Here is a 25,448-nt window from a genome sequence, read left to right as displayed (position 1 = left end):
AGAAGTGATAAGTGAGAAGCGAAGTGTGTAGAGTGAGGAGTGATGAGTGAGAATTGATGAGTGAGGAGCGAAGTGTAAAGAGTGAGGAGTGATGAGTGAGGAGCGAAGTGTGTAGAGTGAGAAGTGATGAGTGAGAAGTGGTGAGTGAGGAGCAAAATGTGTAGAGTGATGAGTGAGAAGTGTGTAGAGTGAGGAGTGCTGAGTGAAAAGTAATGAGTAAGGAGCAAAGTGTGTAGAGTGAGGAGTGATAAGTGAGAACTGATGAGTGAGGAGCGAAGTGTGTAGAGTGAGAAGTGATGAGTGAGAAGTGATGAGTGAGGAGCGAAGTATGTAGAGTGAGGAGTGATGAGTGAGAAGTGATGAGTGATGAGCAAAGTGTGTAGAGTGAGAAGTGATGAGTGAGAAGTGGTGAGTGAGGAGCGAAGTGTGTAGAGTGAGGAGTGAGAAGTGGTGAGTGAGGAGCGAAGTGTGTAGAGTGAATAGTGATGAGTAAGGAGAGAAGTGTGTAGAGTGAGGAGTGATGAGTGAGAAGTGATGAGTGAGGAGCGAAATGTGTAGAGTGATGAGTGAGAAGTGTGTAATGTGAGGAGTGAGGAGTGCTGAGTGAGAAGTGATGAGTAAGGAGCAAAGTGTGTAGAGTGAGGAGTGATGAGTGAGAAGTGATGAGTAAGGAGCAAAGTGTGTAGAGTGAGGAGTAATGAATGAGAAGTGATGAGTGAGGACCGAAGTGTGTAGAGTGAGGAGTGATGAGTGAAGTGTGTAGAGTGAGGAGTAATGAGTGAGAAGTGATGAGTGAGGAGCGAAGTGTGTAGAGTGAGGAGTGAGAAGTGATGAGTGAGGAGCAAAGTGTGTAGAGTGAGGAGTGATGAGTGAGAAGTGGTGAGTGAGGAGCGGAGTGTGTGGAGTGAGGAGTGATGAGTGAGAAGTGAGGTGTGAAGAGTGAGGAATAAATTGTTATGAATGAGGAGTGAATTGTGATGAGTGACGAGCGAAGTGTGTAGAGTGAGAAGTGATGAGTGAGAAGTGATAAGTGAGGAGCGAAGTGTGTAGAGTGAGGAGTGATGAGTGAGAATTGATGAGTGAGGAGCGAAGTGTGTAGAGTGAGGAGTGATGAGTGAGGAGCGAAGTGTGTAGAGTGAGAAGTGATGAGTGAGAAGTGGTGAGTGAGGAGCAAAATGTGTAGAGTGATGAGTGAGAAGTGTGTAGAGTGAGGAGTGCTAAGTGAAAAGTAATGAGTAAGGAGCAAAGTGTGTAGAGTGAGGAGTGATGAGTGAGAAGTGATGAGTGATGAGTGAAGTGTGTAGACTGAGGAGTGATAAGTGAGAAGTGATGAGTGAGAAGTGATGAGTGGTGAGTGAAGTGTGTAGACTGAGGAGTGATGAGTGAGAAGTGATGAGTGAGAAGCGAAGTGTGTAGAGTGAGGAGTGATGAGTGAGAAGTGATGAGTGAGGAGCGAAGTGTGTAGAGTGAGGAGTGAAGTGTGTAGAGTGAAGAGTGATGAGTGAGAAGTGATCAGTGAGGAGCGAAGTGTGTAGAGTGAGGAGTGATGTGTGAGAAGTGATTAGTGAGGACCGAAGTGTGTAGAGTGAGGAGTGATGAGTGAGAAGTGATCAGTGAGGACCGAAGTGTGTAGAGTGAGGAGTGATGAGTGAGAAGTGATCAGTGAGGACCGAAGTGTGTAGAGTAATGAGTGATGAGCGAAGTGTGTAGAGTGAGGAGTGATGAGTGAGAAGTGATCAGTGAGGACCGAAGTGTGTAGAGTGAGGAGTAATATGTGATGAGCGAAGTGTAGAGTGAGGAGTGATAAATGAGAAGTGATGAGTAAGGAGCAAAGTGTGTAGAGTGAGGAGTAATAAATGAGAAGTGATGAGTGAGGACCGAAGTGTGTAGAGTGAGGAGTGATGAGTAAAGTGTGTAGAGTGAGGAGTAATGAGTGAGAAGTGATGAGTGAGGAGCGAAGTGTGTAGAGTGAGGAGTGATGAGTGAGAAGTGGTGAGTGAGGAGCGGAGTGTGTGGAGTGAGGAGTGATGAGTGAGAAGTGAGGTGTGAAGAGTGAGGAATAAATTGTTATGAATGAGGAGTGAATTGTGATGAGTGACGAGCGAAGTGTGTAGAGTGAGAAGTGATGAGTGAGAAGTGATAAGTGAGGAGCGAAGTGTGTAGAGTGAGGAGTGATGAGTGAGAATTGATGAGTGAGGAGCGAAGTGTGTAGAGTGAGGAGTGATGAGTGAGGAGCGAAGTGTGTAGAGTGAGAAGTGATGAGTGAGAAGTGGTGAGTGAGGAGCAAAATGTGTAGAGTGATGAGTGAGAAGTGTGTAGAGTGAGGAGTGCTGAGTGAAAAGTAATGAGTAAGGAGCAAAGTGTGTAGAGTGAGGAGTGATGAGTGAGAAGTGATGAGTGATGAGTGAAGTGTGTAGACTGAGGAGTGATAAGTGAGAAGTGATGAGTGAGAAGTGATGAGTGGTGAGTGAAGTGTGTAGACTGAGGAGTGATGAGTGAGAAGTGATGAGTGAGAAGCGAAGTGTGTAGAGTGAGGAGTGATGAGTGAGAAGTGATGAGTGAGGAGCGAAGTGTGTAGAGTGAGGAGTGAAGTGTGTAGAGTGAAGAGTGATGAGTGAGAAGTGATCAGTGAGGAGCGAAGTGTGTAGAGTGAGGAGTGATGTGTGAGAAGTGATTAGTGAGGACCGAAGTGTGTAGAGTGAGGAGTGATGAGTGAGAAGTGATCAGTGAGGACCGAAATGTGTAGAGTGAGGAGTGATGAGTGAGAAGTGATCAGTGAGGACCGAAGTGTGTAGAGTAATGAGTGATGAGCGAAGTGTGTAGAGTGAGGAGTGATGAGTGAGAAGTGATCAGTGAGGACCGAAGTGTGTAGAGTGAGGAGTAATATGTGATGAGCGAAGTGTAGAGTGAGGAGTGAGGAGTTTAGTGTGTAGAGTGAGGAGTGATGAGTGAGAAGTGATAAGTGAGGAGCGAAGTGTGTAGAGTGGGGATCATCATAGATTCAACACCAGCTTCTCCATGCCGGATCCTTTAAACACTCTAAGATGTTTAATATCCAAACTCCACATGAAGTCGAATCCAAATGGCCCTAGTACGTTTCTAGATGGTTCGGGATGCTTGCGAGGTCGGCATCTACTTCTTTGAAGGCCCATACCTCGGGATGCCTCAGGATGGGTAAAGAGAGAGAGGCAGTGGAAAGGAATTAGAGTAGCTGTTGTTCATAATATTAACAAGCACAAAAAAAAAAATGTCTTTAATCTGCACTTAAACTAGGAGAGTGTGTCTGAGCCCCGAACACTGTCAGGAAGATTATTCCAAAGTTTATAAGCTAAATGTGAGAATGCTCTACCACCTTTAGTGGACTTCTAGGACCTACAAATAGTCCAGAGTTTTGAGATCTCAAGGAGAGCGACAGATTGTAGCGTGTTAGAAGACTGAATAGATACATGGGAGCGGAAGCATTTAGTGTTTTGTAGGTAAGTAGCAGTAGTTTGTAGTCGGTTCAAAACTCAACAGGTAGCCAGTGTAGGGATGATAAGATTGGGTTTATATGGTAATATTTTCTCGACCTTGAGAGAACACTGGCTGCTGCACTCTGGACTAACTGTAGCTTGTTTATTAATGATGCAGGACAATAGTCCAGTCTGGAGGTCATGAATGCATGGAAGAGCTTCTCTGCATCAGATGTAGACAACATGTTTCTTATCTTAGCAATATTTCTAAGGTGAAATAAGGCTGTTTTTGTAATGTAGGTGATACGATTTTTCAAAGACAAGTTGCTGTCTAAAATAAGTCCCAGGTCTTTTAATTTGAATAAGTAGTTACAGAACATCCCTCTAAATGCAGGTTGAATTGCTGGAGCTTCTGTGTACTGTGTCATCCAATATTTTAATTCTTTAACACACTCAGTTAACCTGGTCAATTGAGCTTTTTCGTCTGGATTTGATAATCTGAGATGAGGAGTGAGGATGAGAATGACAGATGTTAGAAGTGAAGTGTGAGTGAGATGTGAGGAGTTAAAGAGTAAGGTGTGTGAATGTTCACCTTAGTGCACTGATGTGAAAAAAAGCCTGATTTCAGAAGCAGTTCACTTTTTTGTTCAATGTTTTTTCTCTTCTCATATTACTGTTTTAGGTTTCTGTGAATGTAGATGTAGGAGAGCGAACGGTTCATACTGCGGGTTTCAGCCATTTATCCCAGTTTTGTGCATCTCATCTCAAGTTCCAAATCATATTATTGAGGGTTCGATTAAAGCGCTCCACTAAGCCGCCGGTCTGAGGATCATAGATGCTACTACGGGATTAATTTAATCCCCAATAATCCTTAAAGTTTGTGTGGTGTACGGGACATGGAAGACGTGCCTTGATCAGTCAGGATCTCTTTTGGGAATCCGACCTGAGAGATAACATGGGTGAGTGAATCTGCAACCATATGTGCTGAGATGTTGCGAAGAGATATTGCGTTGCGTAGTCAACCAAAACTAACACAAACCGATACCCTTGTGCAGACCACTCTATTGGCCCGATGAGGTCCATTCCAATTCTTTCGAAGGGGACCTCGATTAGGGGTAATGTGTGCAAATGTGCGTTTGGGATGGCCGGCGGGTTCACCAGCTGACATTTGTGACATGCCGCACACCATCAACACACATTGCCACGAATGCCTGGCCAATAAAATCGGGTCACTAGGCGGTCCAAGGTTTTCTCATGTCCCAGGTGTCCGGCCATTAGGTTATGGTGAGCCGCATGAAACAGAAGCTCCTGCGTCTCTTTGGGTCAAACAACTGGGTCATTTTATCCTTGGTTCTAGTGTGCTGTGTCACTCGGTACAACTGCCTGCTTCGCCTTGTAGCAGGACCCACACACACATTCCCCTCAAAAGCTGCGGAAAGGTCGGCCAATTTATTCTCAGGAATATTGGATGGGCACAGTATTGAAAGCCTAACACAGATACAGGCTTTGGTGGATGGTGGTCTGCACACAGCCCGTATCCACCAATGCCTGGTGTGTAGGGTACCAGTCTGCTGGTCCAGGTTTCACTCTGCACCTGTATGGTCAGAGTCACCCACTTGTGGGACAAAAGACACAGATACAGGGAGATGAAACGTAGGAAAGGGAAGGAGAGGTGCCCGATGACGAGCGATCGGCTTCGGCGGGGATAAGCCCCCGTTTCTGAGAGAGGGGAATGGAAGGGAAGAGGGAATGAACAGGGCAAGAACGCGAGAGAGAGGTAGAGGTGAAATTCAAGGGTTTGCCGGCCCCAGGGTATGCAGCCATGTGGTCTTCAACCAGCTGGACCATCTTATCCACCAATGCCGGACGCTGTCACTGGACCCACTCTGCCGTGCTCGGTGAGGTCTAAGGATCTCGTCGACACTCAGGTCCTTGTCCAGCAGCCACTTCCTGCAGGCGTTGTGGAGCTGCTGAGCGATCATGAACAGCTGGGCGGGCAATATTCAGGGTGCGGTATTTCAGTTGCTATCGGCAGTTGATGGGCGGCGAGCTAAGCCTCTCCACAAAGGAGGTGTTGGGTCTGCTGGAGATCGATGAGCTCCTTTACTGGCTCACCCAGCGTTGAATTCTCCATTGGGGCGTACCCTGCTTTCCTTCTGGGTTTTGGCACCAGTGTAGAAGAGCGAACGGTTTAGGGGAGGGAAGAACAGAGGGGTGGTGACCTGTTTCAATAGAACCAGTTTTCTTTATTTGATTTTTGCACTTTCGCACACGCACACACACACACACACACACACACACACACACACACACACACACACACACACACACACACACACACACACACACACACACACACACATCTTTCTGTATCTCTCTCCCTAGCGTACTCCTCTTATTCTTTTCCCCCACTCACTGCAAAAAAGAACACTGATTAGATACGTTCCTAACAGATGTGGGATTCTTACCACTTGTCTCCCCCGGCCTCGCCCTTCATTCACAAACCGGCGCTCGGCCATGCTGTGCAGCGGGCTGCCACAGTAGGAAATAATCCGCTGTAGTTACTGATCTAAGATAACCAAGTAATAAGATAAGGTTTTAATTTAGAAATTTCTATTAGTATTAGTATTTTTATGAACTTTTTTATTTAGGCACTATTTTAAAATAAAATCCAATCAGACACAGATCAGACATTACCTAAAGACTTTTTTACATGTTCTTTTACTTTATTCTTTAAGAAACCACATCAAAAATGCTCTTCACCACATTTCCTGACAGTTGTTTTTTTTTTGTAACTCGTAAACCATGGTCATTATGCAGCCTTATCCATAATTCTGTCTTTATAAAGCTAATCATTATTTTGAGTGTTTTGTCAAAGTCTTGTAATTGCACAAGTTCAGCTCTAATTTGTGAGTGCATTAAAAGGCTCAGAAGCCCATGTTGTCATCAGAGAGTGAAAATTACAGATGAGCGGTGTACACCGAGCGAGTCTCAGAGCGTAGACAAAGAGCCAGGATTTTACCTCAACTTTTAGTTCATGGGTTTGACATAATGAAACTGTTAAAGCCTGTGATTTTGGTTGTAATAAAACATTACAGTGCAGTATAATGGTTCTCTCTGGATCACTCTATACTTTCTGAGCCATTTTACATTTCGGAAAAAAAACAAGCTTTTATTCGGGCAGATTCTCAAGATTCGGAAAACAGAAATGGCATTATTTATTTCCTTTCCCACCAATGCATATACACACGCACAGGAATAAATTCTGGGTCAGAGTGCAGTCGGATGTCCAGGGTGAGGCCAGCATCTCTCTTGGCAGTCTGTCTGATCTGCGGCTAGCAAGTGTGTTTGTGATGATTCTGTCCACTTACAAAAGTCGTGAACTAAGTTTATTCAGCTGTTAGCAATGTGTTAGCCTGCTGGAGAACCTGGAGCATATGCATGGGTAAAGAGCAAATCGGCTCTCTGGTTCTGCGCTTCTGTGGTCGTGTTCAGCAGGCGTGGACTTCCACAGCACTCTGGGCCAGAAAACTAAATATAGATCCTGAAGAATTCCTTCTGCCTGCTTAAAGCGAAGAGAGACAATGGGATTATTTATAGAAAGTGTTTGGTCACATTGTAAAAGAAAGTTAGGGTTAAAGTAAAAAAATAAATAAAATTTGTGATCAATAAAAATGTTTCAATCAACTTTAAAACCTGACCCTGTGTTGTAGATGATTCTAGTGAGGAGAGAAATATGAACATCACTGGGTGGTGTGATGAAGAGGAATTGTTGTGTTTTATTCCTCTTATAACGATGCAACTGAGCATTTTTGTATATATTATTGAATGGCATAGTATATTTCTGTCCCGCTCAGGGCTTCTTCTATCTGTAACAGGACTTCTGTTCAGTGTCTTCTGTCCAGCCCGAAGCTTGTTCTGTCCAACTTGGCTACACTTCTGTCCACCTACTTTGGTCCAGCCTCTGGGGCTTCGTCTATCCTCTCGATGACTTCTATTTTTTATGACTTTCTATCAAGCTGGAGATTATTTTGCCCAGCCTGGGGCTTCTTTTGTAAAGCTGCAGCCTAAAGCTTCTTTTGCCCCTTAGGAGCAGGTCTAGAGCTTCTTTGGTGTGAGGAGCTGCAGCTGGACTTTATTTCTGAGTTTTAGGATGTGTGTGGTGGTGATTGTGTGAAATGCAGCTCGGTTTGTGTGGGAGTGAGAAAACTCAAAACTGGGGGTAAAGTAGGGTGTATTAAGGATCGGGAGGAGGAGGAGGAGGAGGGGAGTGGGGCAAAAAAAAAAAAAAAAAAAACACTTCGTCGCTACAGCAACAAGCTCAGCCTTCAGCACGAGACAGTGGGCGCGAGCGGCGCGGAGGCTTTTGTCCGCCTCAGAGAACATGAGCGTGTGGAGAGAGTTTCCCTCAGGACCGGCTTCTTCTCATCGACACTTTTCACCTCTTTAACCGTGTTTCTGACCAACTAGACACCATGACTCGGATAACAAAACGCTTCTCGGAGGTAAAAACGAAACCATTTTATTTTTTTCCCACTTCGTTTTGATTTAGTTTTTTTTTTTTTTTTCCCTCAGAAATACCCGAGTTTCCCAGAAACAAATTTGTCTGTGTCAAGCAACTGAATATACCTAAAACAACCATATAGAACAGCGGGGAAACACGGGGAAAATGTCTGGCTGGTGTGTTAGCGTCGTTTTTATGTCGCGGTATAACGTTTTTAGTTTATATTGTCCTGCCGTTTGTGTTGGGAGTTATCGCAATCAACACGGAGCTGTTGAGTTATCACTGCGCATGCGCACATCCGAGCGAATAGCTGCTCTATGCTGTTAGTTGTTTTTTTACAAGCTTGAACTCTATAATTGACACAGTTATTAAATAGTAATAACTTTCTTATTGCAATATTCTCTTTGATAGACATTATTTTGAAGAAGTTAGATTTTTTTCTGATTGCAATAAAACAGAATGACATGCAATCAGGCAACATCACTTTATTATTAATGTATTCCCTGACATTTGATTTAAGGTGTTCGTGTATCATGTGTGTGTGTGTGAAGTGTGTATCGTGTGTGTGTAATGTGTGTATCATGTGTGCAGTGTGTGCAGTGAGAGTAACGCTTTAAGCCGAAGCCCCCTGCAGCTGCTAACCCTTTTTTTTCACTCTTGAACTTTGTGAACAGGCCGTCTTTGTGTGCAGAGAAACAATGCCTTTTCCTTCTCTTTCCTTTCCTTCTCATTGGCGTGGATCGCCAGCTCAGACACGCAGGCCTTCTGTTCTCCGTCCAGCGATTGTGCAATATGGACGAGGACAAGATGTCATCACTCACTTAACCACTACGAAATCTCAAAATATACATGTTTTCTCTGATCTGATCTTATCTCTGAAGTGCTTTCAAAGCTGTTTCATAGCCTTGTGCATTGTACCTCTAACCCTTATTGTTATAGACATAGATACCAGTGTATATCTAGAAAAACAAATCTTTTCAGAATCATAAATGCTCTCTAGGATGCTCCAAAATGTAATCTTGTTCTACAGTAGCAGCTCGTTATTAGTAAACACTATTCCTCTGTGTGTTTTTGGTTAAGAGTCTTCACATACAGCATTCCACCTTAGGAATCATAGGATCAATGGATGAAGGTGTGGATGAGAACTCTTCAGTCCATCATCTCTTCAGTCCTGCTATAAGACGCTTCATACTTAGCTATCTTGATGTGTTTAGATTAGACAGGAATGTGTCCTGTTGTAAGATCAGATATCAAGCCATTAATTTTGATTTCCTGTTTCAGAAGGAAATACATTGATATGAACATGCTTGCATAATGACTTGCTTAACGAGTTCAAAGCCTGTGTGGATTCGTGTCTCACACCTACACCCGTTATCTTTTTTAAAAAACGCGTCGCATCTTTTTTATCAAAATTCGTTCACTTCCTAGTCAGCTTTGTAATCAAGCATCTGCTTTGCATTTATTATGACATCACTATGAGGCGATAAATAATGATGGTTGAGAAACGTGTGTACTTTGTCCTGAATTGACATTTGTCTTTTAAACACGTTTTATAACCAAACCAGTGACGACTTGCTTCGGGGGATGAAAGATTGAACTCATGATTGCGTGAAGCCAAAAGCAGAAAAGTGATTGTTAATTTACTCTGCAGCCGGTGGGACGAGGCGTGTCGTATCTCGTCCCGAGCTAAAAAAAAAAAAAAAAAAAAAAAAAGTCTGTGGAATGTGAATGAATTGTGTGATTTGGTAATAAAGGATAAAATGGGCTGAAAAGGTTGAAATAGCTGTCTTGTAGAGTTTGAATATAGTTTGGGATGATTTTGCTATAAGCTTTTCTTCTTCGTTCTTATGAAAGAATTCATCACTTGGTATCAAAAGAGAAAACAACACCATTATAAGAATGATCTTTATTAGAGCGAATAACCTAGTGAAAAAATGTAGTATTACTCTAACAGGTCTTTTGTATTTCTCTGGTTGAAATAGTGTTCATGAACATTAACAAACACATGACTAAATGATTCCTATGTGCTTTTTAATCATCCCGTTCCACATTTAGGCCCCATCAGACATCCACTCTTCAGGGAAGACGTTCCACCAGATTTTGAAGAGTGCTTGTGGAGATTTGTAATTATTCAGCCACAAGGGTGTGAGTATGGTGAGGTTGTGAAGTAGAGTGATAAGGCCTGGGGTGCATTTATTGTTCCAATTCATCCCAGAGGTGTTCAATAGGGTTGAGGTCAGTCAAAATCTTCCACTCCAACCCATATAAATCATATCTTCAGGGAGCTGGTTTGTGCACAGGGGCATTGTCATGCTGGAACAGGTTTACATTTATGGCATTTTGGCCGACGCACTTATCCAGAGCGACTTACAACTGAGCAGGGGAGGGTTAAGGGCCTTACTCAAGGGCCCAGCAGTGGCAGCTTGGCGGTGGGATTTGAACTTGTGATCTTTCGATCCAAAGTCCAATGCCTTACCCAATGAGCTACCGCCTGCCCAGGTTTGGGTCTTTTACTTCAAGTGAAAAGGAAATTAAATTCTATTACAACTAAAAATGCATCGTACACGTTTGTGTGACTTTAATAACAGTTTGGGGAGGAATCACACACTGCTGAAAAATTAGGTTTCCAAATACTTTTGTCCATGTAGTGTATATGTTTATAACTTAGGCTACTTGTGTTGTTTATGATGTTAGTGGCCCGATTTGAAATAAACATAAAATGTATGTCTTTGTTTTCATCTAATATGGAATTCCCTCATAAGAAATAAGTGATGTAGATCAACACCACTGTACATCGGGGTAGACATTTTCAACACCTTTTTTAATTCAGCTCCAGTGCTCTAAGTGATGATCTTTTTTCTTTTAGCTTTATATGTGAAATGTTTGATTGCTAATATTGTTGATATACATGTTCCTGTTCCTATCTCATTTTTTAGTCAAGTATCTCTCGAATAATTTTTTTTACCTGCGTCTCAATCATTGCATTCATAGATAGAACAAAGATGAAAGTCAGATTTAATTAAGGCGGAAAGGACGCAGTACGTGAAAGATGAAATTGTTCCTAGTAGATGTTACTCCTGAACTTTTTTTTTAAATGAACCTTCAGTGAGCAAAGTGCATTCAACTCTGAAATCTGGGGGCAAACGTCCATTGACCCATCTACTCAAACAAACTTAACTGCAAACAAATATATACATCAAACATGCATAATATTATGACAGTATAATATTATGAGGGGTAAAGTGAATAACATTAATTATCTTTTCATCATGTCACCTGTTAGTGGGTAAGATATATTAGGAAGCAAGTGAATATTTTGTCCTCAAAGTTGATGTGTTAAAAGCAGGAAAAATGGGCAATCAGGCATACAAAATTATTAAAATAAAAAAAAATTCCAATATGTGTATAGCAAATGCTTGCGATAACTGAGAAATTCAAACAGAAAGTCAAACAAATAATCCGTATGCACAAGCGAAATGATCTTCCACACTCCTGAGCTCCTTATTTCATTGATTTTTTTTCTATCGCTTGTCCCAGGAGCCAGCTGGCATTAATGTAACCTCAAATATCATTGGCTATCTCATTTTTTCTGTAAACGAGCCACTGAGACGAACACATTTGTTTGATGGTAGTATTTGATCGATAATATCACCTGATATAACAATATGTAAATACAGTTTATCTTTCTTTGTTAATAGACAGGAAATGCTTGATCACTTTCCGTCTTCGGTCTGCTTTCTGCTCACCTCTTTTCATATAATGCTACAATAAAACATTGTAATTCACTTTCAGAAGTTGTAGAGATGCATTTTGTTTCCTAAAAGATGATCTGACATGATATGACCCACTTTATCATATAGCATATCAAACTGTTTGTCATACAAACCTATTTTTTTTATAGTTATTATAATAAATTCAGGCATTAGCGTAACACACCTGATCTTGCTCGAGCCAATGTTTTTGTGTCTAAGCCCTGGAAAGATTTTGTTAACCAGTAGAAAACGTGTAAGCAGGACCGTGGTGTTTTTGGTTTGGTCAGTAAATAATATGAGGAAGATGTTTTATTTTATTATTATATAGCACTCCATTTTCTACTGGGGTGATAGGAACTTACATTAGTGTTCAGTGCAGGAAGCTGCAGCATATGAACATCTAAGGACTGGTGCCCCGACTAATTCAGGGGCTCTTTAACGCTTAATTTTTTTAGTCTTTTTTTTGCTCACAATTTTGCCTTTTGCAGTTTTACTTTATACTTTCTAAGTGCAGATCGTCCATTTTGTGTTTGTTGAAGAAATCAGACCGAGTATAAACAGCTGAAAGTAATGGAAGAAATGGCATGAAAATGGCTTTAGGAATTGGTTCCATCTGGCTTCTTCAGTTGAATCTCCGTGAGCAAGAAATCAGGGGTATTGTTTGTGGAGCGTACAGCTGCTGTGAGACGTGATGGACTGATTCACATACACACACACACAAAACGATGCCACAGAGATCCAAAAAACATTGTAAAAAATTGTTTCCCAATCCGATTCAGTCGTATTTCTGAACTACTCTTAGGGAAGAGGCCCAGGAGCACGGGCTTTTATAAATACACATAGAAAAAAAACAATCTTCTGCCTGGACCAGAACGTATCCAGCACCAGGGATTTGTCCAGGTTGACAGCTGTTTAGAAAAGCCTCAAAGCACAGACAGAACACATTTTATCCTCTTTCTCCTGCATCTGAACACAAGCATCTCAGGTGCTGACTCCAGCTTGAACATCACACAACATGCAGAACCTTCACCTAGTTTATTAATGAGGAAAAGACGATGAGGTTTTGAAAGTGGAACTTGATACTTATGCCATAATTAAACCCAGGGTTTAACTCTGACTCGGTCTAGACTGAGAGGAGAAAGTGTGGAGAAAGAGCAGAGACAGATTATCTGTGGAAGACAAAATGGTCTCAGGTGAACACATCCACGGCGGTTATGAGGTCTGAGTGGAGAATGTGCAGAAGGTTGTTTATACAGCTCGCATATTTATAGAAATCTAAAATGCTGAGTGATCCATCCTGAGTTGATTATTTTCCTATAACAGTGTTTAATTCCTCTTATACCGCAGCAACTGGCTGACAATTAATAACATGTATTTATTAAAGAGAAACACATCATACTTTATTTCATATTTTTAAATTAGCTGTTAGTATGGAAATTATAATCATATTAGAATAAGCACAGTGTGTGTGTATATATATTATATTTATTATTTATATAAATATTTAATAAGTGGGAACATTTTAAATAAAAACCCTACAATACCCTGATTGCATAAGTCTGCACACCCTTTCTACTTTCTAACTGTCTTAACCAGTCACATTCAAAATTAGGCCTGTAGGGAGATGGCATACATCTGCCATCAATTAAAGTGATTCTGGAAAAAAGTCAGCTGTTGTATTTGCTTAAATGTTTGGGCTTTCATTTTACTAAGACCCATGGGCCACAAAGAGTTGCCAACAAAACCGCAAGGCTTAATTGTTAAAAGGTATCAATCAAGAGAGTATTATAAAAGAATATTGAAGGCACTGAATGTACTGTCAAACCATCATCAATAAACTGAGAAATTGTGGATGAGAGAAGGGAAAGAAAATGTATCAGGGAGGCTACCAAATGTCCAACAGCAACACTGTAGGAACAGATTTCTGGCAGCTACTGGTCACTCTTTGCTTGCGACTACCATCTCCCGTATTCTGCACAAGTGGGGTAGGGTGGCAAGAAGAATATGCAAGTCCGTCTGAATTATTTTTAAAAGATTTATTACTCAGTCAACCCAAACAATGTTGGAAAACGTGTTCTGGCCTGATGAGAAAGGTTGAACATTTTGGCCATAATTCTAAACGGTATGCGAGTGGAGGGCGTAGCCAGACGAAACAAGCTGTAAGCGACACCTGCAGCTGATGAGACTCATCAGTGCGCTCTGTTTCAGTCCGGCGATGCCAATAAAGAGGAGCGAGACACCAGCCTCAGAGAGAGAGAGGCACTAAGCAGAGAGATGAGCGAAAGGGTCACCGAACAGTGACTAAGCGCAGGCAGGCGTCTGACAAGTCTGACATTTATGTTATTCTATTTGCATAAGGGTGTATAAACTTTTTATATCCACTATATATATATATATATATATATATATATATATATATATATATATATATATAAAACATGTATGTATGTATGTGTATATATATATATATATATATATATATATATATATATATATATATATATATATATATATATCATTAGTATAATAGCAATAAAACAATAAAGTATAAATGACCTCCCCAGCAGTTCTGTGAGATAAAATACTTAAAATGGAATTTTGATAAAAATATAAATAGGCGAGTAAGAGAATTTTGTGACAGGAAAATCTAGAACCTAGAATAATGACTACATTGTTTCATTTGTGTTTGTGGTGTTTGAACTCAATTCAATTCATTTCTATATCGCTTTTCACAATGGACGTTGTCTCAAAGCAAATTCTTTACAGAATGTAAGAAATATAGAACAAAGTTCACTTATATTACCCTGGGACAACTGTGGCAAGGAAAAACTCCCGTAGATGGTATGAGAAAGAAACCCTAAAAGGAACCAGACTCAAAAGGGAACCCATCCTCATTTGGGTGACACCAAGAGTGTAATTATAAATCATTAAAACAATAAAAAAACACCGGAAACTGAGAAATATCATGAGCTCGAGAGTGTGTCATTATGAGTAATGTTCTTTCTACAGTCTTCTACAGTCTACTGGATCAGCAACTCATAAATTTGCTCAACATCTGAGATCATGATCTTGTGGTTGATTTTTATTTCTCAGTCATTTATTACTGTTAAATGAATTCTTCGCTGTCAGACGTGACACAGAGAGTCTTCGCTCGTTCTTGGTTTTTCCCCGTTATCCATAAACGGATTTGATTGACAGCACAAATATTAGTGCATTCCTTAGCGGGTCAGTTGCGCTTGTCCTGCAGTCTCATCCTGACCTCTGGACATTCCACGCCTCGCTCTTCTCACACACTCGCCACTCACCGGACATCTGTTCAGTTCTCTGATAAGCCGAGTTTACTTTTTAAGCTCTTTTCTTCTCAAGGACTTTTTTATGGACAATGGTTTTCTGTTTAAATGTGAACAGAGCTGTAACTCCTCAAGAAAAATCCATGATAAGCGTTCAGCTGTCTGGAATTTACCTTGTACAGATGAGTCATTTTTACTAACAGGAATTTTGATAAAGTGTCCAGGGTTGAGAGTTTGTAATAATTCTGTAGAAAAGCACAAGATTTCTAAACATTACAAAAGATTTTATGTGCTTTTTCAACAACGCAAAATATAACCTCTGCTCTTCTGGGAAACTGTTCCATGGTCAATACAAAAGGTTTTAGACACCTGACTTTTCTAGTCATTTGTGCTTCTTCCCCAAACAGTTAAGTTGGAGGCACATAGACTTATAGGAAGTCTTTAGATGTGGCAAAATTACCTTTTCCATTTTTCATCTACTTGAACTATGAGACCTAAACCTGTTCCAGCATGACAATGCCTCTGTGCACAAAGACCACGTGAGAGGATAAGAGGATCTTGAGTGGCCTGCTATAGAGCTCTCACCTCAACCTTATTGAACATCTTTGGGATGAACTGGATGTTCACTGGAACTTGCCTCCTCACCCTAAATCAGTACCTGACTTTATCAGTTCTAACGTCCTTGTGGCTGAATGAGCACAGATCTCCACAAGCGCACTCCAAAATCTAGTGGAACATCTTCCCTGGGGAGTGGAGGTTATTATAACAGTAAACAGGGACTAAATGTAAGTTTTCTTTTTTTTTTAGACTATTTTTGGGCATATTTAAGAATAGATTTATTTTAAAGCACCATATACAGTGAACATGAAGTTCAGGTTGGTAAAAATACTTCTTCTTTTTCTTTTGGCTTCTCTCATTATGGCTCGCCACAGCTGATCATCCGTCTCCATACCCCCCCTGTCCTCTACATCTGCCTCTTTCAAGCCAACTACCTGCATGTCTTCTCTCACCACATCCATATTCCTCCACCTTGGCCTTCCTCTTTTTCTCCTTCCTGGTGCCTCCATTATCAGCATTCTCCTACCAATATACCCCATGTCCCTCCTCTGCACATGTCCAAACTCCAAAATCTCAATCTAGCCTCCCTCACCTTGTCTCCAAAACATCCTACATATACTGTCCCTCTAATAAACTTATTTCTAATCCTGTCCATCCTGTTCACTCTCAATGAAAATCTCTCAGGTTGGTAAAAATATAGTGCATAAAAGTTACATACTGCTAAAATTTACATTTAAAGAGATGTCATTTTATACTAAAATAATGAATCAATCATTGTGATTATAAGAGCGGTTCCATTGCGCATCATCATGAGGCTGTAGCTAATCACAGCTTTGCTGATATTCAGCATAACAGTAAGATTGTGAGTATGATATTGCTTTATATCACCTCGTTCATGCAAGAAATTATATCAAGTGAAATTTGTGAGGCAACGTTGCCAAATGTACTGTTGGTTTTTGGTACAGATAACCGAACTAGATTCCAAAGAACCCACGCTCACGTTGAAACACGTCAGCTAGCTCACATCGATTTGAAATTTCCTGATAAAGGTGCTGTAGGTGAAACCGACAAGCCTTTGTTGGGTTTGGCATGCCTGCTAAAGATGCCATTAGCTTTATCTCAGAACTGTTTTGAACGAGGAAGTGGAATTTATTTTTAATGCACAAGTAAAATTACACACACTATGAAAGGTTCCAGTGCAGTTATTGGAAATATACTCACTATAGAAATGACATGCAATAGTAGGTGATGATATTTACAGTAACAGTGACACATTAAATGGACAAAAGTATTGGGACACCTGATTTTCCAGCACTTTGTGGTCCTTCTCCAAACTGCTACGACAAACAATTATAAAGATTTTAAAATTAAATATAAAACGTGAATGTCGTTCTGACTGAGTTTGAATTTTAAAGAGTTTCTCTAAAACTCTTGTGATCGTGAGTTTACCAGTAACAGCGCCACTACACCTCTCCTCTCCATGAATCTGTTTGACAGAACTGGGTGCAGCTCCAGCTCTTCCTGTTGTTGATCTCTATCTCTGAAAGAAAGGATTGTTCTACACATCTATGGAAACACTTCTGTGCGATTTAGAAGCTGGAGCCCAAAGAACGCTCTCCCATAAGGAATTAAACACATACTGACCAACAGGCCGGTTACAGAGTGTAATTATTGTGTCATATGGGTATATCATACATAAATTCAACATGGGCTTGTGTTAATTCTGCTGAGGAGGTGATGATGAGGATGAGGATGTTATTCATATAAATTCAGATTCTTCTCATCCACTCTCTTTTATTATGAAGCTTCTGACTTGTTCTTTAGATATAAGTATTTCATCGGGCAGCTTTCCAGTTCGAAGGTGATGAACAAGTTTCTCCTGATTTTCTTTCGAACAACAAGCTGCAGCCTGCAACCTTGTACACTGTGTTTGATCATCACCATAAACATCATCATAAACATCAAAACATTCAGTGAGCCAATGTGCAGTGGATGTAGGCAGAGCCCTGCAAGACCTAGGCCTCCTAGACCACATCCATTAGGAAAGAAATGATTCAGTGTAGAATGAATTCAAGTGATTTAGAGTTCAAACTAAAAAGTAAAGGTCAAAGATTACCAATAACAGTCTACTTAGAGGAAAATAACGTGATGAATGAAGTGTGTAGTCGTAAGCAGTAGTGTGTAGTAGTGAGTAGTAATGAGTAGTAGTGTGTAGTAATGAGTAGAAGTGTTTAGGAATGAGCAGTAGTGTGTAGTAGTGAGCAGTAGTGTGTAGTAGTGAGCAGTATCGAGGAGAAGTGAGTAGTAGTAAGTAGTAATTAGTAGTGAGCAGCAATGAGTAGAAGTGTGTGGTAATGAGTAGAAGTGTGTAGTAGTGAGCAGTAGTGTGTAGTAGTGAGCAGTAGTGTGTAGTAGTGAGCAGTATTGAGGAGAAGTGAGTAGTATTGAGTAGTAGTGAACGGTAGTGATTTAACACCACTCCCTATTTGCAGGTTCAGTGCCTTGTGTTTGTACAGCTGTTCATCTTTCAGCAGCTGGATAAAAATGTTAAGGTTGGTTGGACATAGAACAACATTTCTGTATAAATGAGTTTGGAGCTGCATGTCAGAGAGCAAAGATGATGTTTGGGGAAAATGTTACCACCAATTTATCTCTGTTTTTACAGCAACTGTATTTATAGCTTCTAAAAACTTTAGAACGTCATGTTATCTGCTCTGATACGCGTTCATTACGCATATTTTAGCAAAGAATTCAATACAGCGCAGCAATGATTTTTTTCCTGTAAGTACTTAGTCATGAATCGCTAATAAATACTATAAAAAAATACTTTATGAAAAAATTATAGCTGAAAAGTATTGCGACACCTGACAATAATATTCTACAATATTATAGGACATCTTTGGATGCAGTAGCATGAAATTATCCCTTATTTGAACTAGATGTAATCCCAAACCTGTTTCAGCATGAAACAATGAGAACAAATCTCCACAAGCACACTCCAGAATCTAGTGGAACATCTTTCCAGAAAAGCAGAGGTTATTATAACAGCAAATGGGGACTGAATCTGGAAAGGGATGGTCAAAATACACATACAAAACATATGGTCATGTGCCCCCAAACTTTTGTCCCTACACAGTATGTTGCTGTTTATTCAGTATAGCTTTAACTTCTTACCCTTTTTTTTATAAAAAAAAAAAAAATCTAGAAACGATGCTCGTCTGGAGAACATGTGACATGTAGCAGCCAGTCACATTCCATTATGCAATTGTAGCTCACACAAAGTGTTGTATGTCTGGAGGCATTTCTAATTTGCATATTCATACAATCCGTCTTTCTTTATGAGGATGCCTAAGAATGCTTTTGAGTGTAATTGTTCACGTTAACACCAATGGTCTTCAAAATTTCTGTTTCATTATGAATCATGTAGCTCTAAATCATGCCTATTCAAAATTAAGATTATCTTAGTTGTGCTCTGAAACAGGAAATGGCTGGAGGAAGGAATGATGTCGCTCCCTTCATCCGTCTCTTCAGGGCTTTCAACTCCGACTCTGATTGGCTTGTTACTTCACACAATAATTTCATGTAAACAAACTCAGACTTAATCTCCATTTCCATCTGCAGAGAAACATATACTCAGCTCACTTCCTGTAAACCTGAACCTGTTGTTTTTAAAAACCTCTGTGTTCACTCGAGATATAATAGATACAACAGTGTGTGTGTGTGTGTGTGTGTGTGTGTGTGTGTGTGTGTGTGTGTGTGTGTGTGTGTGTGTGTGTGTGTTGCAGTAAAATACTAAGTAATATACTGTTACCACCCAGTGGTTTATTCCTCTTACACCACAGTGACTTTCTAGCAAACACAATGTTTTATTAATTAAAGAACATGCCATACTTTTATCTATTTATAGGGAGAGGTGGTAGCTCATTGGTTAAGGCTCTAGGTACTGATAGGAAGGTCGAGCGTTTAAGCCCCAGTATTGCCAAGCTGTCACTCTTGGGGCCCTTGAGCAAGACCCCTAACCCATATGCAAAGAGAGAATTACACTGTGCTGTAATGTACATATGAAAACGGAGTGTTTGCTGAACATGTCGCGGTGTATGAGCTGTTACTCTAGAAATGATAATGTAGTAAATTGAGCACATTAATGAATGCCCCTTTAAGCACACAGTAACACAATGTAACACTCTAAAACACACAGTACCACACTATAGCACATTGGAACACAATACAACACAATGTAACACATTGTAACACTCTAAAACACAAACTACCCCACTGAAATACACTATAGCATTTTGTAACACACACTGTAACACTTTGTAGCACACAGTAACATAAAATGATGCACTACAACACATTGAAACACACAGGAACACATTGATCCACATTGTAACGCTCTGTAACACACTGAAACATGTTGCATAACACAGTAGCACACTGTAACACATTATAACACATTGTAACACACAGAAACACACCGTAGCACACTGTAACACATAGTAACACACTGAAACACTGTAACATATTGTTACACACACTAAGACAGTGTCTACATGAAAACATGAGCACTGTTACAGTGAAAGCTTGTAAAAATAATGTCTAATCAACAGTGGCAATTAATTTCAACATTCTGCTACAGTGGCTCAGGACCACAGGTTGCATCAATAGTTTTACCTTTAAGCAGCTTTCACTGAACTGTACACCTCAACAATGATGGAACTGTAATGAATAGATATTCGGTGCCACTCAGATGAGAAAGGTTTCCTTTTGAGTCTGGTTCCTCTCAAGGTTTCCTTCTCATACTATCAGCGAGTTTGTCTTTGCCACTCGCTCATTATGGACAAACTTACAATTACTGTATTTTTCGGACTATAAGCCGCTACTTTTTTCCCACGTTTTGAACCCCACGGCTTAAACAACGAAGCGGATCATTTATGAATTTTTCCTGGGTTTTTCCCGGTTTTACAAACTTCAAGCCAAAAAACTGAACCCCATAACATTAGACCAATTAAATTTCCGAACGGAAACGAAAAAACGCACCTCACCTGTGTTCTGTGCTGCACGGCATCGGGAGAAAAAAAAACTTTTTTTTTAAACGCACGACGATGCCAAAAGATAAACTCTCGAGAGAAATAGTTGTGAAAGGAAGGAGGAAGACAGTAAACAATGACTTTCTTGGTAGGCTACTGTTTAGATACAAGTCGTTGTAACACGTTGAGTCTGGGTTAAGGGAGAGCTCGCTAACTCCAGTTGCAACAGAAATCATATAAGCACAGACAGGTTTCCAAAACTCGTGCTTTTTTATTTTTCTTGGCAACAGCGTTAGGGGTAAGTCAAAGAAACTTAGAAATGAGCATCAGAAAATAATAAGGACATAATCCTTGGTCTTGCACACATGCAGTAATACCGGAAAAATGCCGCTCTGCTCTTAAAGGAGCCACAACATATTTCATCCGTTACAGACACTGTCTTTCATTAAAGCCTGTGTAGAGTTCATTAGTTTTAGTGTAGGAATATATATATATATATATATACAGTGAGGAAAATAAGTATTTGAACACGCTGCTATTTTGCAAGTTCTCCCACTTAGAAATCATGGAGGGGTCTGAAATTGTCATCGTAAGTGCATGTCCACTGTGAGAGACATAATCTAAAAAAAAAAAAATCCAGAAATTACAATATATGATTTTTAAACTATTTATTTGTATGATACAGCTGCAAATAAGTATTTGAACACCTAAAAAAGTCAATGTTAATATTTGGTACAGTAGCCTTGTTTGCAATTACAGAGGTCAAACTGTTCCTGTAGTTTTTCACCAGGTTTGCACACACTGCAGGAGGGATTTTGGCCCACTCCTCCACACAGATCTTCTCTAGATCAGTCAGGTTTCTGGCCTGTCGCTGAGAAACACGAAGTTTGAGCTCCCGCCAAAGATTCTCTATTGGGGTTAGGTCTGGAGACTGGCTAGGCCATGCCAGAACCTTGATATGCTTCTTACAGAGCCACTCCTTGGTTATCCTGGCTTTGTGCTTCGGGTCATTGTCATGTTGGAAGACCCAGCCTTCGACCCATCTTCAATGCTCTAACTGAGGGAAGGAGGTTGTTCCCCAAAATCTCGCAATACATGGCCCCGGTCATCCTCTCCTTAATACAGTGCAGTCGCCCTGTCCCATGTGCAGAAAAACACCCCCAAAGCATGATGCTACCACCCCCATGCTTCACAGTAGGGATGGTGTTCTTGGGATGGTACTCATCATTCTTCTTCCTCCAAACACGTTTAGTGGAATTATGACCCAAAAGTTCTATTTTGGTCTCATCTGACCACATGACTTTCTCCCATGATTCCTCTGGATCATCCAAATGGTCATTCTTAAACTTAAGACGTGCCTGGACATGTGCTGGTTTAAGCAGGGGAACCTTCCGTGCCATGCATGATTTCATACCATGACGTCTTAGTGTATTACCAACAGTAACCTTGGAAACGGTGGTCTCAGCTCTTTTCAGGTCATTGACCAGCTCCTCCCATGTAATTCTGGGCTGATTTCTCACCTTCCTTAGGATCATTGGGACCCCACGAGGTGAGATCTTGCATGTAGCCCCAGACCGAGGGAGATTGACAGTCATGTTAAGCTTCTTCCATTTTCTAATGATTGCTCCAACAGTGGACCTTTTTTCACCAAGCTGCTTGGCAATTTCCCCGTAGCCCTTTCCAGCCTTGTGAAGGTGTACAATTTTGTCTCTAGTGTCTTTGGACAGCTCTTTGGTCTTGGCCATGTTAGTAGTTGGATTCTTACTGAATGTATGGGGTGGACAGGTGTCTTTATGCAGCTAACGACCTCAAACAGGTGCATCTAATTTAGGATAATAAATGTAGTGGCGGTGGACATTTTAAAGGCAGACTAACAGGTCTTTGAGGGTCAGAATTCTAGCTGATAGACAGGTGTTCAAATACTTATTTGCAGCTGTATCATACAAATAAATAGTTTAAAAATCATATATTGTGATTTCTGGATTTTATTTTTTAGATTATGTCTCTCACAGTGGACATGCACCTACGATGACAATTTCAGACCCCTTCATGATTTCTAAGTGGGAGAACTTGCAAAATAGCAGGGTGTTCAAATACTTATTTTCCTCACTGTATATATATATATATATATATATATATATATATATATATATATATATATATATATATATATATATATACTTATAGACAGGTGCGGCTTATTTATGTTCAAAATAAAAATATTTGTAAAATTCAGTGGGTGTGGCTTATATATGGGTGCGCTTTATAGTAGTTTAGAGAAATTACGGTATAAGGAAGTTATAGGCAGTAAACTTATATATTATTTTATTTATTATTATTTTAAATGCTTTATCTCTGTATCTTTGAGACCATGTCCATTATTAAAAGCGCTACACAAATAAAAATGAATTGAATTGAATGGAATTGGTTTCACTGTGTAGCTGTGGCTGTCTGTGTAAAAATACACTGTGTTTAATGAGTCCAGAAAAGAGTTTCACTCTGTTAATGTTGGCTGCTCTGTTTCAACACTTACAGACGCAGACACAGATTTGCTGACTCAGAATCACATACGACATACAGATTGATTCTGGATATGTAATGACGTTCAGTTGATCACGAATCATCTAAAGTCAAAAGACCAGCTGCTCAGAGACCCTCAAACACATTTCTCCTGTGTTCATGTTCACATGTGATCAGCGTTCTGCTGCCTGCGTGAACAGATTGTGGACTTGTTGGTGCTCTGTGACCTGTGAATACATATTGAACATGAAAATGCTAAATCTTTTTGTTCACTGAAACCACCAATTTGTATTTATGTTTAACTTTTACTCTATGCATGTAAACATGAGCAGTACTTCTCTGTATTACTTGGTATTTCAAACCATCTAATTCCCTTTGTCTTTCTTCTGTTTGTCAGGGTGAGCGGTGTGACGGAGAAGATGACCGCCAACAAGAACTCAAAGGCCACGCCCAAAACAGGAGGGGCTAAAAGCCCTCAGGAGATTCCTGACAGGTGAGCATCGCAGCCCACTGAAGATTTGTCGATGCAGAAAAACAGTCCCTCTGACTGTTTTATTTTCTTTAAAAAAAAAAAAAACATGATATGTGTCTCTTGTCTACTGTCTATTATTAAAGCACAATAAAGAGTGTTTACGTAAAGAACATTCCTGGTATTCCGAGTCGGATTATGAATTTCTATGGATTTTCTGAGCTTATTATTAAATTCACTGCTGTTTAACGTTGCCAGATTGTTATTTAGTAGAAGTAGTGTTTTACAGTAGCATCTTGACCACCACAAAAAAAAATTGGGGAAACCGGGAAAATGGGAAAATGTTGACTGTAGTTGGCACGCGTCTTTTGTAGATTAAAGTAACTTCTTACGTCAACTTCTGAACTGCACGTAAGTCTGTAGCTGCATTTGATTTCTGAATGATGAGGTGTTTAAGGTTCAGGAATAAACTCCAGTACATGCTTTAATTGTAAATCTCCTTTACGATCTGGTAGGAAAACATTGTGAACTTATTTGTTGTGCAATCAGCACCTGTTTAAATACACACTCTCCACACACACACACACACACACACACACACACACACACACACACACACACACACACACACACACACTGACCAGGATTCAGTTAACATGTTGAGACATTTTCTCACCATAGTTCAGGGGTGTACAGTAGACATGGAATCTTTTGTTCTCTCTATGTTTATACACACTGCCACTCATCTGTTTTTAAACTCCTACACATCATGGCTTGTGTCATTTGAATTGTTTAGTTACACATGAAATAGTGATTAAATAAAAAAAAAATTAGTTTGTAATTATTAACAGATCACTCGAAAGTCATAATTCATTATATGGACTAAAGTTTGTGGACACCTGGCCATATGTTTTGTATGTGCATCTTGAACATCCTGTTCCACGGTGAGTCCCCATTTGCTTTTATAATAACCTCCACTCTTCTGGGAAGATGTTGCCGTGTGCCTGTGGAGATTTGTGATCATTCAGATACAAGGGTGTTAGTAAAGTCGGGTACTGATGTAGGATGAGGAGGCCTTCAGCGTTCAGAATTCATCCGAAAGGTGCCCAATAGGGCTGAGGTCAGAGCTTTATAGCAGTCCACTGAAGATCTTCCATTCCAACTCATGTAAACCTTTGGAGTTGGCTTTGTGCGTATGGGAATTGTCATACTGAAGCTTTGGGTCTCCTCGTTTAAGTGAAGCGAAAATCCACATGCAAAGAAATTCTATACAATTGTGTGCCTCCAACTTTGTGGTAAGACTTTGAAGAAGAAACACATATAAATAGTGTAGGTTTTGTTATTAAAGTGTTGAACTAGAGCCATGTTGTGTATGTGTGTGTGTGTGTGTGTGTGTGTGTGTGTGTGTGTGTGTGTGTGTGTGTGTATGTGTGTGTGTGTGTGTGTGTGTGTGAGTGTTCAGTAGTGTATTCCAAGGATCTGTGTGTGTTCAGTAGTGTAATTCTGTCTGAACAGGGCTTCTGAGAAGATATTTTTATTTTCACTATAAATCATGTTGACTTTATAAGTTGAAACAGAGCTGCTGTGAGAAAAAGGGAAAATAAAAGTCAAATCTTAGGTAAGTATAATATCCCGGTATGGTCTCTGTCTGTTTTTTTTTTTTTGGGGGGGGGGGGGGGGGGGGTTACTGGTACATTTTTGTGGCTGCTGAATCGCACCAAGGATCATTAGCTCTACTCTTGACGTGAGTCTTTAGATGTAAGTGCAGCGCTATATTTTCTCTCTCCGGTGCTGGAGTAGGATATGTTCCCTGTGGTCAGTGTTCCTCAGTAAGAGCCGGACGAGCTCTGGCACACTGCTGCCGGATCTGTGT

General features: G+C 40.3%; 1 protein-coding gene across 4 annotated transcripts in view; it reads left to right on the top strand.

The window, feature by feature from the left end:
- dennd2b (DENN domain containing 2B) overlaps positions 1-25,448 on the top strand; it is a 65,793-nt gene that overhangs the window by 5,510 nt on the left and 34,835 nt on the right. For 2 of the 4 annotated variants that reach the window (XM_083558436.1, XM_083558439.1), the window contains exon 2: positions 23,504-23,599. In XM_083558436.1, the coding sequence (XP_083414562.1) occupies positions 23,526-23,599 (74 nt within the window). In that variant the 5' untranslated portion in view covers positions 23,504-23,525. Of the gene's footprint in view, positions 1-7,751; positions 7,958-23,503; positions 23,600-25,448 lie in introns of those variants that run through there. The other 2 variants (XM_083558435.1, XM_083558438.1) reach the window with 2 other exon arrangements.

This window comes from Silurus aristotelis (assembly GCF_946808225.1).
Source record: "Silurus aristotelis genome assembly, chromosome: 13".
In the NCBI taxonomy this organism is placed as follows: Eukaryota; Metazoa; Chordata; class Actinopteri; order Siluriformes; family Siluridae; genus Silurus; species Silurus aristotelis.
Note: the sequence above shows the minus strand (reverse complement) of the source record. Positions and strands in the feature narration are given on the sequence as shown.